At 35.9% G+C, this 13,409-nt stretch overlaps 1 protein-coding gene across 3 annotated transcripts in view; it reads left to right on the top strand.

Moving 5' to 3' along the window:
• JAKMIP1 (janus kinase and microtubule interacting protein 1) overlaps positions 1-13,409 on the top strand; it is a 151,541-nt gene that overhangs the window by 90,947 nt on the left and 47,185 nt on the right. For all 3 annotated transcript variants that reach the window (XM_033061324.1, XM_033061326.1, XM_033061325.1), the window contains 5 exons: positions 998-1,207; positions 1,867-1,986; positions 3,700-3,846; positions 4,457-4,597; positions 7,689-7,748. In XM_033061324.1, coding sequence (XP_032917215.1) covers positions 998-1,207; positions 1,867-1,986; positions 3,700-3,846; positions 4,457-4,597; positions 7,689-7,748 — 678 coding nt within the window. The remainder of the gene's footprint in view (positions 1-997; positions 1,208-1,866; positions 1,987-3,699; positions 3,847-4,456; positions 4,598-7,688; positions 7,749-13,409) is intronic.

The raw sequence follows: 13,409 nt of genomic DNA, 5'->3' as shown, positions 1-13,409 counted from the left end.
TTTTCAAATAAGATTATGATACTCTTACTTCCAAAATTCCATGCATCTCTGTTGGCCAAGAGAACAGTTTTGCAAACTGGAGGAGATACAACACAGTTCCAATAAATATATTGTTAATGGTTAATGTTCTTGTTAAGAAATCTGTTTCTATAGTAACTGCTGCAGATTGTCACTTCCTCTGGCATTTGGAATGGTACCAAAATGAATTTAACACTGATGCTGTGAGGGACAAATCCTAAGAGAGCTGCAGTAGATCACTGAGAGCAATGTGCTTTATTTGGTATGGAGATGTATGAACACACAGTTCAGTAACCAGAGAGGGTGTTTAAGAACTGTTTCTTCCTACCCTTTATTCTAATGGTCTGTGTGCACTTAGTTTTGTCCTGCACAAAGTCTAGTCCTCACTTGAATCTTATAACAAGGGCACATAAAATATATAGGTATGCTTAAGATTTTAAGTTTAAATATTGTGCATGTATATGTTACTAATTTTAAATGTCTGTGAAGAGATTCACCACATGTAATTTGCTAATAAAGAGGGAGTCAACATGAGGAAAATGTGTGTGGCTCAAGCTTTGAAATGAAGCCCAGGTGAGTTTTAAAAGGTGTGTTTGTCTCACCTTGTACTAGTTGTGGTTTTTTGACTGAAATATAGTGAAGGCAGACTTTTCTTCTCTGTATGGAAGTGTGTATAAATGGATGTTTTCAGTGGCTATGTATTCTGTTTCACTTTATGTTTACATCTGGTTTTGTTTGTCTTTTGAGTTGAGACTGGACCAAGAAAACTCTTGATCAAGTGAAGGCTGAACCTTTTTTAAGGACAGAGAAAAAGACTACAGAGGAGATACAAGATACATTTTTTTTTTGTCCGCCCCACTTTCCGTGCTGGTGTAATTCTGGGAGAAGCAGAACTTTGTTTTTGCAGATTTGTGTGTTTGCATACAGTGAGCGCTTGGGGATGTTACCGAAACTTCCTTCATGTATTATTTCTTTCCAGATGGATGAGATAAAAGGCAAAGATAGGGTGATTCTGGCTCTGGAGAAGGACCTTGGTGTCCAGGCAGGCCATACACAGAAACTGCTCCTTCAGAAAGAAGCTTTGGATGAGCAGCTTGTCCAAGTGAAGGAGGCAGAGCGATACCACAGCAGCCCTAAGAGGGAGCTTCCTGCGGGAGTAGGAGATATCAGCGAACTGATGGGAAGTCCGGTAAGAAAATGCTGTTTTCTCTGAAGTTCAGCTCTGCACGACTGCCTGGGTGTTCACATTGCTTTTGTCGTCACTGCTAGGACCAATTAATGGTAAACGGCCTGGTGCTGCACTGTGCTGTTTTACTGATGATTGAAAAGCATCTTGGACATCTTAAATTGCAAAGAATATTGATAAATATGTGGACATAGAACTTCTAGAATTTAAATTATGATCTTGAGCTTTGAACTTCAATATTTTTTACCATTTCATTACTTTAGGAATATTTTAACCATTAGAAAATAGGTACTACACTTCTCAAAAACTGAGCCATGAGATTTTAATCTATGTCCTTTACACTAGAACTATTTTAACTGAGAGTAAGAAAACTGGTGAGAAGTAATTTGCTATATATGAAATATTATTTACCTATCTATTTGGTTTTATTAATTGTTAAACTTTACATGCATTTCAAAAGACACTGTTCATGAAACGTTTTCCCAGAATGTTATTATTTAGTGTTTCAGTTAATTATAGTAAGTTTTCCAGACACGGAAACTTCCAGGCACAAGTCTGTTTTAAGTTTACACAATACACTTGCTAAGCCATGATATTAAAGTATGGACAGTAAAACATTTTTTAAAAATAATTTGATAAATCTGTATGTTTTTGATGTAAAGGAGCAACATCTGGATGAACGAGATGTGCGGAGATTTCAGTTAAAAATTGCTGAACTGAATGCTGTAATAAGAAAGCTGGAAGACAGAAATACTCTCCTAGCAGATGAAAGAAATGAACTGGTAAATTAATTAGTAATAACACAGATGGTGACTGGGAGGGCATCTTTATGGCAAAAGATTTAATGTTGGAAAGTCAGTGTTATAAATAATTTACAAATTAGTCCTGGCTGGCCTCAATCAATTATATCTCAATGTAACAGAGATTTCTATAGAAATTAATCTTGTGACCATAGAAGGCATGGGTGGAATCTTTCCTGTTCCACAAAAATAAAAATTTACAAAATTGTTTTGGGGTAATAATAATCAAATTAACTGGTATATTGCCTATAGCCCTGTGTAATGATGTTGTGTAAAACATGCATAATCCATGCACTTAAATTGCTGTATTCATCCTTTTGAAATTTGTTTTTGTGACACGCTAGCTAGGAGTTAAAAAAGCTTTCTTGTGCTTGTGGTGAAAAATCTGCCATTTCTCAAGGGAAGTCTTTTAAGTAGGTGAAATTATCCTAGGAGAGGGATAGCAACCTACAAGAAAGGATATGATACAAATTTTGAGAATGAGTGTTATTAGCCTTTATCACTACTTAATTGCTTGTACTGAGGTTAATGGTAAAACTCCCACTGACTGCAATGAGAAGTGAGTTTCTAGTGGCAGTAGAAAAGATTTGCATTCTAAAACGAGGGAACCTAATGTGTCTGATTCTAAAATTATGCTGAGGGCTGAAGTGGTGCCATGTGTCAGTCCTATAAATGAATGAAACGTGGACATCTTTGTGAAACATTGACATCTTCCTCCTTGTTAATCCTTTCTGTGGGTCTAAATAATTCAAAACATCCCTGAAGAATGCTGAAGTATTGTAATGTATCCTTCAGTGTCCCTCTAGATGGAGAGCATGTATGATTCAGTCAAGTGCTCTTCTTGATTCAAGATTCAGTGGCTTAAGAAATGTATTTTGAAAGAGATGTGGAGCAGGTTTTATATTATGAGAAAATAGGAGACATAAAATCAGTGTATCACAAGACCATGTGATTAAGCACTGAGAAAAATCATTTTCTCAAGAATGAAATAGAAAACCAAATACTCAATATTTCAAAAAAAGAATATTATCTCTTTCTCCTTTCCAGATAAAACTAAGCACATTTAAGAATCTTGACTGAGAAAAATGGAATTTTTTTCAAACAAAACAGCTCATGAAGTAAAAACAGTGAAATACTGAATACACACAAATGCAAGGAAGAGCAGTAATTTGCTTCACATAATTGTCTAACATCATAAAACCACAGGAGCAAAATTGAGCAGCTTGAAAATGTCAGCAGAATGCTGAGATTGAATCTGTGCCCTCTGGCTGACTTTCTCACTGCTCTAATTATGCATTAGGTAAAGGGTTTTTTAAAGTAAAGGAGGAAGAGTGTCCTCCTCTTAAGGGATGGCTAAATTGGTGAAAACAACTTGTCTAGAGACCTGGTTGGTCACAAGAAGCTTGTATATATTTAGATTAGTTTATAAAGAAATCACTATGGCTCATCATAAGTGTTTGCCATGAGCAAAATCCAGTGACCAGATTTAGTGTCTTGGCAGTCAATACAAAAACATTACATCTTACTTGTTTGGAGTACTGTAGTTCTTAGTTCAGCACTGATGTATGTTGGGTGTCATTTAGGATAAGAGCTAAACTTTCTGAATTAAGAAAGGCAAATGAAAACACATCTATTTTTTCTGTCCCTTGAAGGTAAACTAAAGCACAGCTAACTTTGATCCTTTGCCATTTGCAGCTGAAACGTTCTCGGGAGACAGAAAGTCAACTGAAGCCTTTGGTAGAAAAAAATAAGAGGATGAGCAAAAAAAATGATGATATGTTACAATGTATTCAGAGAATGGAAGAGAAAATAAAAAATTTATCAAGGGAAAATGTGGAACTGGTAAGTAACCATCTCTGGTAAGTAATCATCTCCTACACCATGTTATGACAACACATTGCACACGGTTACTTCGGGGTGGAAGTGCTTGTGAGGCTTTTATTCGAGCACAAACAGATCAGTCTCCACAGTGGGATGGTGCAACTGTCAAATCCAGACAATACAGCTGAATACTCATGGTCTAAATTCAGAGTGGCATGTGCTTTGTGTTGTATCAATTCACACTGATTAAGGGAAAGGAGCACAGATAGATAAAATGTTTTTGCAGTCTGTAAAAAACTATGACTGAAAATCAGCTTTAATAAATACAACTTTTATGGTTAGAAGTCAGAACTGAATTTGAGTGCATGCACTCTGCTAGACCCCTGTGTTCACTTGTCTGCTAATTTTTTTCCCAGACCATTCTTTGATTCTCTTTTGAAATATCATATGTGAGAGATTAACACAGAGTGATATAAAATGTGAGGGGTTTTTTGTTGAAAGAGGCCTTGTGTTGTAGTGGAGTATGCACTGGTAGGTTCAAAGAATTCTTGGTTGCTACATCACAGTGGCAAACTTTCTTCTGTTGCAGCAAGACACTCGAGAACATTCTTTATGTTTTTTATTTTTGTAGAAAGAAAAGTTATCTGCACAACCGGCGCTGAAGAGGCACACATCTCTGAATGATCTCAGCAGCACACGAGAGGAACAAGAAATTGAATTCCTTAGACTGCAAGTCAAAGAACAACAGCATGTTATTGATGATCTCACAGTGGTAATGTTTATGACTGGTATACACATGTGCATGCACACACATCTATAGGCAAGCTAAAGATTTGAGAGGAATGCTTTAACTCCAGTTGTAGTAGTGATTCAGAAATAGTTCTTTGGTGTCAAAGGGTTTTTGTTTTTTCTCAGGTAGTGAATGAATTTTTTGGAACGTGTATGAATCTTTGTATTAAAAATATATACCTATTATGAGCTTCTTGTGAAGAAAAGTGCATCATCAGCCCACTGACCTTGCTTACAAAACTGGCTGTCAACAAATGAGGAACTTGAGTAAAGGAGACTTTCCAAAACTTAATGACTAAAATGTGCTGGATGCAAACCCAAGCACTCCCCTGATCTAGAAGTTCTCCTAAAAGCAAGAAACATGTGGCATTAATGTTACCTGGCTAAGCATCTCTAGTTGAGCTGGCCATACAAGCTGTATTTTAAGCAGATGGGGAGAACTGTGTTCATCAAACCAAAGGTAGCAGTGTGGTTTAGGATTAGAATTGCACAGCTGCTGCCCTCTCACTCTGAAGGCTTCTGAAGGTGATGCTCATAGATGTTCACAGTGTTTGATCAGGAACTCTTGAAGTTGTGTTTTATGAGGAATCTTTCAAGTTGTATTAGAGATGTCTAGTGCTATTTAGTGCAATTTGTGATAAACCCTTCTGGTGCTGGCAGAAATTACACATAATCTCTCAGAGACCCTTGGCATTCTGGAGCAACATCTGGAACTCAGGCAGCCTGACTCAGACATCACAAATGGCACTACTGACTGCTACAAAATGATAAAAGGAATTCAATAGCCTTCTGTCTAAACAAAAAAAAAAAAAAAAAAAAAATTGGATACATCATTGAAAATAAAAATAGAAGCTCCAAAAAGTTAAAACAAGAAGGTGTGTTATTGCTGTATGTGGAACGTTGCCTCAGTTCCTGGCAGTTCCTCTGAGATTTTGAGCCAGGATGTTCCTCTGAAATCAGTGCCAAAGTTTGGTGTCTGTGTGCCTTCTCCAGTGTCACAGTGTTACAAGCAATAGGATGTTACTCAGATTCTATGATGTAGGTTCTGGTCCACAGAGCAATGCTGCTTTAGCTTCCCAATAAAATTGCATAGGCAAGGCTGGTGATATGACATTAGATGTGCAGTATATGGCAGATAAAACCTCACTTACATTTCAATGCAAAGTGGGTATGAAAGGACTCTCTTTTTACTCTCAGCTAGTGATATGAGGAAATACATTGTATCCTGACTTCAGTCAAATAATATTAACTTGTGTTTAGTGTGAAAGTAAAATAAATAAATATTTTAAAATATTGTTTCATTTTTGCTTTGTTTCCTATTTACAAATACTATTCCACTTGCAGAAATTAAGTTTTTACTCGGAAACTTTTTTGGTTCTAGTACAAAGTAATTGAGCTTTTGCCTTTGATGTGAATGCAGTGGAATTCTGCTCACTGTTGTTTTTGAGCTTTCTTTTCTGGCCCAAACCACACGTCTACAGACTACAAATACATCATAGTTACTAGGAATGGCCCAAATGTCCCATATCTGATTTACAGAAAAATCATCAGCTTAACTCAGCTGAGACCAGTATGATACATGGAAACAAGAACATTAGTCTTAGGCAGTAGGGTTGTCTGAACTGATGGACAGTTTCATCTGTAGGGTATCTTTGTCAACAGAACTTCTCTCATAGCAGTGGTGTTTTGGTCAGTTCTTAAAAGGAAAGCTCTCAGGGTAAACTCAGATGACTACAAAAGATGCTAGTGGCTTTTAGTTGGCATTATTATTTTTCTGGTAGCTCGATTTAAACTGAGGCAGTAAATTAAGATTAGAAACAGGAAGGACTGGGATTTTGGAGGTGTTTGTTCATTCTGCACTGCATTTGTTTGGACACCTGCTTGGGATGCAGAGTACCTCACTTAAAGCAGGAACTGTGCCTTCAGTAGGCACCTGAGAACACTCTTCTTTAACAGTATAAAATTCAACTGTGTGGTTAAAATATTATATTACTCTGCAGCTTGAAATACCTGCACCATTTTACCTTGCAGTCATTACTTTTCGTTGTTTTTCAAACCACATGCATTCAAGGTGCTATGTAAGTTGTTGTACTTCTCTCAGTTATTTTGCATTTTCCAAAACTTATTTCCTGGAATAATGTACTGATAAATAATTTTATTGTAATTTCTACTGTGAGCTTCCTACTTTTCCAGTTTCTGAACTGAATGCAAAGCAAATAACTGAATAGAACAATACCATGCAGTGAGCAATAACTGCTAAAGAAGCACTTGGAACTGCAATCTGTCTTTTAAAAATAGAGGTGCTGCAAACAAAGATGCAGAGCTAAGGAAAGAATCAGAAAAAAACAAGAAGACAGAGCACCTGCCTCCTGTGTTGTTGGTGTTTTTTTGCTTGCTCCTTCGCATTTTTTACCTTCTCTTCCTCTTCTTCTCCTTTGGAATTTAAGGCAGTATTCTTGGATTTAGATGAACTTAAATCTTGCATTTCCAGTCATGACCTCCTCATTTATGGTATAGTTTATTGTGATCTTGCACCAAAACCGGAGTAGAAAAAAGACAACTACTAAGTTGACACAGACTGAGTGCCTTTGGATTTGAGACTTTTGCCCTACGAGGATAAGTCAGATGTAACACTGTATCTGCATATGCATGTTTGTATATCAGAATATGTCTGATAGAATGACTTTTAATTACTAAGACTGGACTAATTTTTGGCTACCGACCTGCTTCTTCAGGATGGTTGAACACTGGAGTGACACTGAATTCTGTTTCCATAGTGAGCTTCTTGGTAAAAGAGTCAAAAGAATTGTCAGAAATCTGTGCTCAGTGTTTAACAAAGCCTTTTCTTGCCAACTTCCCATCAAATGCGTGAAGTACATGGCTGAAGGTTTGTTTGCTAAAGGCATGAAGCTGCAGTGCAGTGTGGTGTAACATGGTGTTATTCAAAAGGATAAAGACCTCGTGTTAGCTTTACCAGAGGCTCAAAGAAAATGTTAATGGTATTTCTCTGTGTTAGACATATCTAAGTATAGTTTTAAAACAAACCCATACCAAAATGTTCTCTTTCCTTCTAGGAAAGAGAACGGTTATTGCGGTCTAAAAAACAGAGGAGGAAAAGTCTGAAGCCTCCAAAGGTGAGCAAACCTTCGGTTTTTCATGCATTTCTGTTCTGTGAACACCACCTCTTTCAAATACTGCCTGAATTTAAAGCTCTGCTTAATGAGAAAAATCCATATAATTCTTCTGCTTACTCTGGTGAGTGCTTCATTTTTTAGGGTAATTCAATAGTTTTGCACTTCACACAAGTGATGTTGTTTTGGGGTTTGTTTTAAATAAACAATAAAATTACAATTTTAGCCTCTGCAACCTAAATATTCAAGTGAATTGAGGCATAATGATATAATGCTTGAAACAACTATTATTTCAAAGGATAAATATTGTTTGTTTTAAGGAACATACCTCTATTTGTACCAACAAAGAGCTAAATCACAATTAAAGAATAAGTCATACTGGGGATGTTACTGAAATAATATTTCTGTATGTGGTATATAAGTAGTAAGCCAATTCCAACTGTAATGCTCTAGTAACTTTTCTGCTGTAGAATACAAGGTTCAAGACAAAAATTCAGATTATAAAATCAGAAAAGTTTTGCTTCAGAAAGTACACTTAAAGTTTCTTGTAACATGCTTAAAGTAATTTGCTGAATAATGTTTTTTGTGAACTTGAACATTAGCAGCCTAGAGCATGTGTGTGGGAGGTGGGAAATGGAGTAAGAGGGAAAAAATGGAAATGAAGAGTGGAGATATCATTATCATCTATATGGTAGCTTAAGATATATTCTGTCATAAGTAGGTGCCTTGAGTCAGTGTGTTCTGCAGTCTATTCCTGGTAACCTCCAGGTGGTGCTTTTTTATTGCTCTGCACTGTAATGCCTATATTCTAAAAATTTAACTTTTGGGAGTCTATTTCACTGGTAGTTTCTTCAAATTCTGTTTCTAATAATGATGTGTCTTTTACATAAGAAAAGAAGAAAAAATCAGAAGTAGGTAGATCCTACCAAATATATTTGCAGCATCTGTAAACTGTTCTTTCTTGATGTAGTGTAACTGGAATTTTGTGTTTTGAGAGTAATTTTAAAAACAGAATGCAAAAGTAAATATATATATATGTATGTAACTTGCACTGTACTTTTTATAGTTCTAATTATTAACCTTTATCTGACTGTAAGTCAAATGTGTGAGATCATTTGCTAGATTGTAAAGTTCCTCATGAAACAAAACCAGTTAAGTCAGTTTTTAGGTGTTGTTAACTGGTGATGAGAATTTCTGTAGGCTGAAAACTTCAATAAATTTGCATTTATGTCTTGAAAACTCTGTGTCAGTAGAACCTGTACTTTTCCTATTTTTTCTTGAGCAACGTGATGCTTTTGTGGTCTCTTCTTCTTTTCCTTATCAACCAAAGCAGACGTTGAAAAACATGAGGATTGGAGAGAATGGGTGTGACAACATTAAAAATTTTGTGGCCATGCTCTTGTAATAGCATGCTGTAAAACGAGGAATTCTGCAGAGCATTCTGCAAGAATTGTATGCATATAGGCAGCAGAGTTAGTAGGGGTGTGCTTCTTATTTAGGATATGATAGATACATCAGAAAGAACAAATTCATCAGTAGCAGACATTTCTGCTACAAATTATTCCATCCTCTGTCCATTAGCTCTTCAGGGGCTGACCATTTGAAGTTCTATGTGATACTATCTCCTGAAAAGAAAAGTAGGACTCTAAAACAAAAACAAGTGGAAAAAAGAGAAAGTTGTGAGAGAAGAGTGAGTGGGATTATATGTACTACAGTAGTTACACCATATATACACACTAGTTAATATAGTTGATATATAGCTGTATTTCAACTTTCCAAATGAGCTAATTCCTTAAGGAATGAAAGAAGTAATCAATAATATTACTGTCATTACCTGCAGTGGATAAACCTGTAGACTATTCATTCACATTTGTATGCAATATGGACTCACAGTTTAACCGTGGTTGCTGTTAACTTCTAAAACTCCAATCCTGGCATAGGGGCTGATTTTCTTCCAGGCCACCTGTGTGCTCCTGTGAGGATCACAATCCTCAAAGAAGCTGTGTTTCCCCCAGTTTTCCAACAGTTTTTAATTTAAACAATCTATATGGAATGGATTGCTTACTCAGATGAGTTGGAATTTTACCGTCTTCATCATCTCTGTTTTTATAGCTATATCAGGAATCCAGAAGAAAATTTTGGAATTTATTTGTTGCAAATGTTGGTTAGATTTCATAATGGACATGAGATACAGACATCTCGCTCTGGAGAAAGTGGTGACTTTAAGGGGTTGGAAGTAAATATCTGAATGGGACATAAGAGTTTTGTCCTAAAATTACCTGGATTTTTCCACAGACTATAAAGGCAGTCTAAGATGGGTTGTTTTACATATAGACATACACAGCATAAATATATTTCTGTCTATTATCAGTGCAAGGTTTTTATCTCATGTAGATGCCACAACCTGTATAGATTAGTAGTAAAATTACGTGTTGACCTGTCCTAACCAAACACTCAGAAAAAGAAATTGCTAACCTAAGTCTTTGGCTTTGCTTTTCTAAGGTTTGTTAAATGTAAAACTAGGATTAACACAGTGAATTAATAGTTTTGGCTGGTGGAGTTGTATCTATTTCCAGATGTATCCCATTCCTTGTGACAAAGTGAAAGAGGAATTAACTCATGAAAATGAGGTTTCATGAAGGTGGTCAGATAAGCTCATTCTGGAAGGTACAGAATGATTTTTTTTTTCTAATAACCAGGAATGTGGTGCACAGGGTGAAGATTTGCACTCTGCTGTTGCAGATTTTCCTAAATGGGTTCTTTTAGACTCCAGCTTCCTTCATTCCTGAGATGGTCTGACTGCAGAGAGTCTGTTGTTGTTCTCTACTGAGTCTGTGTTGTTTTGTAATGAGTATTTTCCTGACAGTTGTTTGTGTAATCTGGGAGAAAATCCATGGAATGCCTTTCTCCATCTTTGATGAATCTTATGTGAATGATCTGCCAGTAGCATTTACAGTCCTGAACATCAGTTCATCTGATAAGATTTTGAAAATTTTATAGTTTTTGTTTTTTTAATTAGGTATCAGTGTTATTTCTAGAGCTCTGTAGGTGCACTAGGTTACTGTTGCTACTGTAGCTTTCACTGAGCGCTCTCTTAATTCCCAAGGAGCATCAGAGTCCATGGAACAATGCTGGCAACTGGTTCAGGCTCCCCAAGGAAAGGAGCAGCAGAGTGGGATGGGCTTCATAACCTGTGTGCTTGCAAGGTCTTTAGAGGAGTGATGTAGTGACTCTGTATAGTCAGCTACCTGATTTTTTCCAAGGTGCTTTTTAATTTTTTTTTTCAATTTCTGTTGTGAAATAACCAAGAAACTTCAGAAGCAGTATTTTTCTAAATTTTGTTTATTTTTGACGTGTTGCATTCATTCCATGATGGATGGAGTCATGATTTGAAAGTAAGACATGTTTACCCATCTTATTTGCTAACTGCAGGACTCTGTGGATTGTGCCTTTTTTTAAACTTTAACAAATAAACTGTATTTGCAGTAGTGGAAAGCCTGCACACTGGTGTGATGGAGTTCATATTTCTTGTTTTATATTTTTCTTTTTTTCTCTGTCTCTGTGCTTTGGTGTGCCTGTATTTTTCTGGCTGCCAAGAAATGACATATAAGCATGAAGGTAAGAAGTTACTGAAGAGCACATCTGATTGCATTACAAGGAAATCTATCTTGGATCATTTTCATCATGTTCGATTAAGTCCCTTAAAATGAGATATTGAAATGTAAAATGAAACTACTTTAGCAACAGAGAAATCAGATTATATTGAAATTTGCATATAATGTAATATGTCACTATTGATTTATAGTATTCTAAACTTTGAAGTTTACTGAGCACCATACTTCAGTACAAACATTAATACTTGAGTTATAAAAACCTTACTTTAAAATTATGTGAAAACATTACTATATATCCAAGTGAAAAATACTTGCTATTAAATGCATGGCAGTAGTCAGTGGAAATTAAAATTCAAATCAGAATTTTCAGCAATTTACTTTACTATTTCCTCAGTTAAGAAGTTGTGATTTATAAAGAGGAAATATGCAAACAAATATAAAGGAATCTCTAAATTGTTAATTGAGAATATTCCCATTTTTAGAAAAGTTTTAATGAAACTTGAATAAGCATAGTTTATATCATTACAAAAATCCAGTGATTATTGTGCATTTCTGTATACTTTGCAGAAACCATTGTGGTTCAGCTTTTGAGCCATGTGTGGAATATTTATTGATGTTTATTATTTAATACAGTGTTTATCAACAACTTCATGACTCACATGTCTTTCAAGTAGTTTTTTTTAATTTTTTCTCCCTCTACAGCTGTTCCCTTGTGAATTAATTTGTTTTGGCTTTGCTGTGAATCACTTTTGTAGTTGATTGTTTCAGATACTAGATAATCAAGAGTAAAACTGGCAGTTTTGTAATTATGTCATGAAGCAATTCATACATGTGTAGGAAATATACAATAATTAGATACCTTATCTCTATTGCTATGGAACATAACTGCTCCACAAAATGATAAATATACAGCTTTTCTAAAAATAAATGGTTCACTTGTAACTCCAAATATTGCAACCTACGTACCTTTATTTAAAATCAAAATCATTGCTGTTTTGCTAATTTATTTTCATTTCTTGAAATGGTGTGGGTGAGTGTGTGCATGCAGGGTTAAGGGAAGATATGTATGTTTCCTGAGTCACCTAAAAGTGACTGCACAGCAGACATGTAGCAAAAACATCCCATAGATATGGTAGGTTTTATTGTCACTTACAACTAAGCTACTGCTGACCCTTGTGGTACTGTGATCTCTGTACTGTATGATAATAAATTGGAGATTCGTTCTCCATCTTTTAGAAGTCCCTTCTGCCAGCCTTTCCAAAGTCAAAACTTGATACTTACTTTGTATACCTGCCACCATCTTCTTTACCTCCATAAAATATACCTTTTTGTTTATGAAACTATCTGCAGATCAGTTTGGAGTCAGAAAAGTGAGCTGAGCTGGCTACTCAATTGTAAATTTGTCTTCCTTGAAATATCACCATTTCTTTAGTCCTGTTTTCACCTTCCAATATTTATTTGTACTATTACTGTTACATGGTTGTAAGCTGCAACCAGTATTCAGTGGGAGAGAAAAACTGGATGGGCCATCTCCCAAATACTAATTACCCCTTGTTTTTTGTGGTAAACCTTTATACTTATGAAAGAGAAGTCTGAAATGGTTTTAATTCAAGTGCCAGTAAATACATTAGCTTTCTGGATAAGTCTTTGTATTTTTAGAATAGAGCTTAAACCTATTCCTTGTGCCCTTTGTTTTGTTAAGTAGGGCAGAAAGGTGAACTGGTGAATGCTGGAGGAAAGGATTAAATTATCCCAGGGAACTGTTTGTCTCGAGCACCTTGGACATTGCTCTGCCTGGTGAGATGTCACAGTGCTTCCTGAACAAGTGAGAAAAGAGTAATGTCTTTCCAGCACTGTAGCACTATAACTGTGATCTTACGAATTCACAAAGTAGTGGTCTAGTACTTGCAGAAGGAAAGTTGCTTCCCAAGATTGTTCAGAAGCTCTTTGTCTTTTGTGCTGCATCATATTTATCTGCATGCATAGGGATAAACGTGGTCTGTTTAGAAAAGATACGGCTTTTTGGGTTTCTGAATGAAAGTTTTAAGTG

This window comes from Catharus ustulatus, chromosome 5, assembly GCF_009819885.2.
Source record: "Catharus ustulatus isolate bCatUst1 chromosome 5, bCatUst1.pri.v2, whole genome shotgun sequence".
Lineage (NCBI taxonomy): Eukaryota > Metazoa > Chordata > Aves > Passeriformes > Turdidae > Catharus > Catharus ustulatus.
This window is presented reverse-complemented; position numbering and strand designations above follow the sequence as displayed.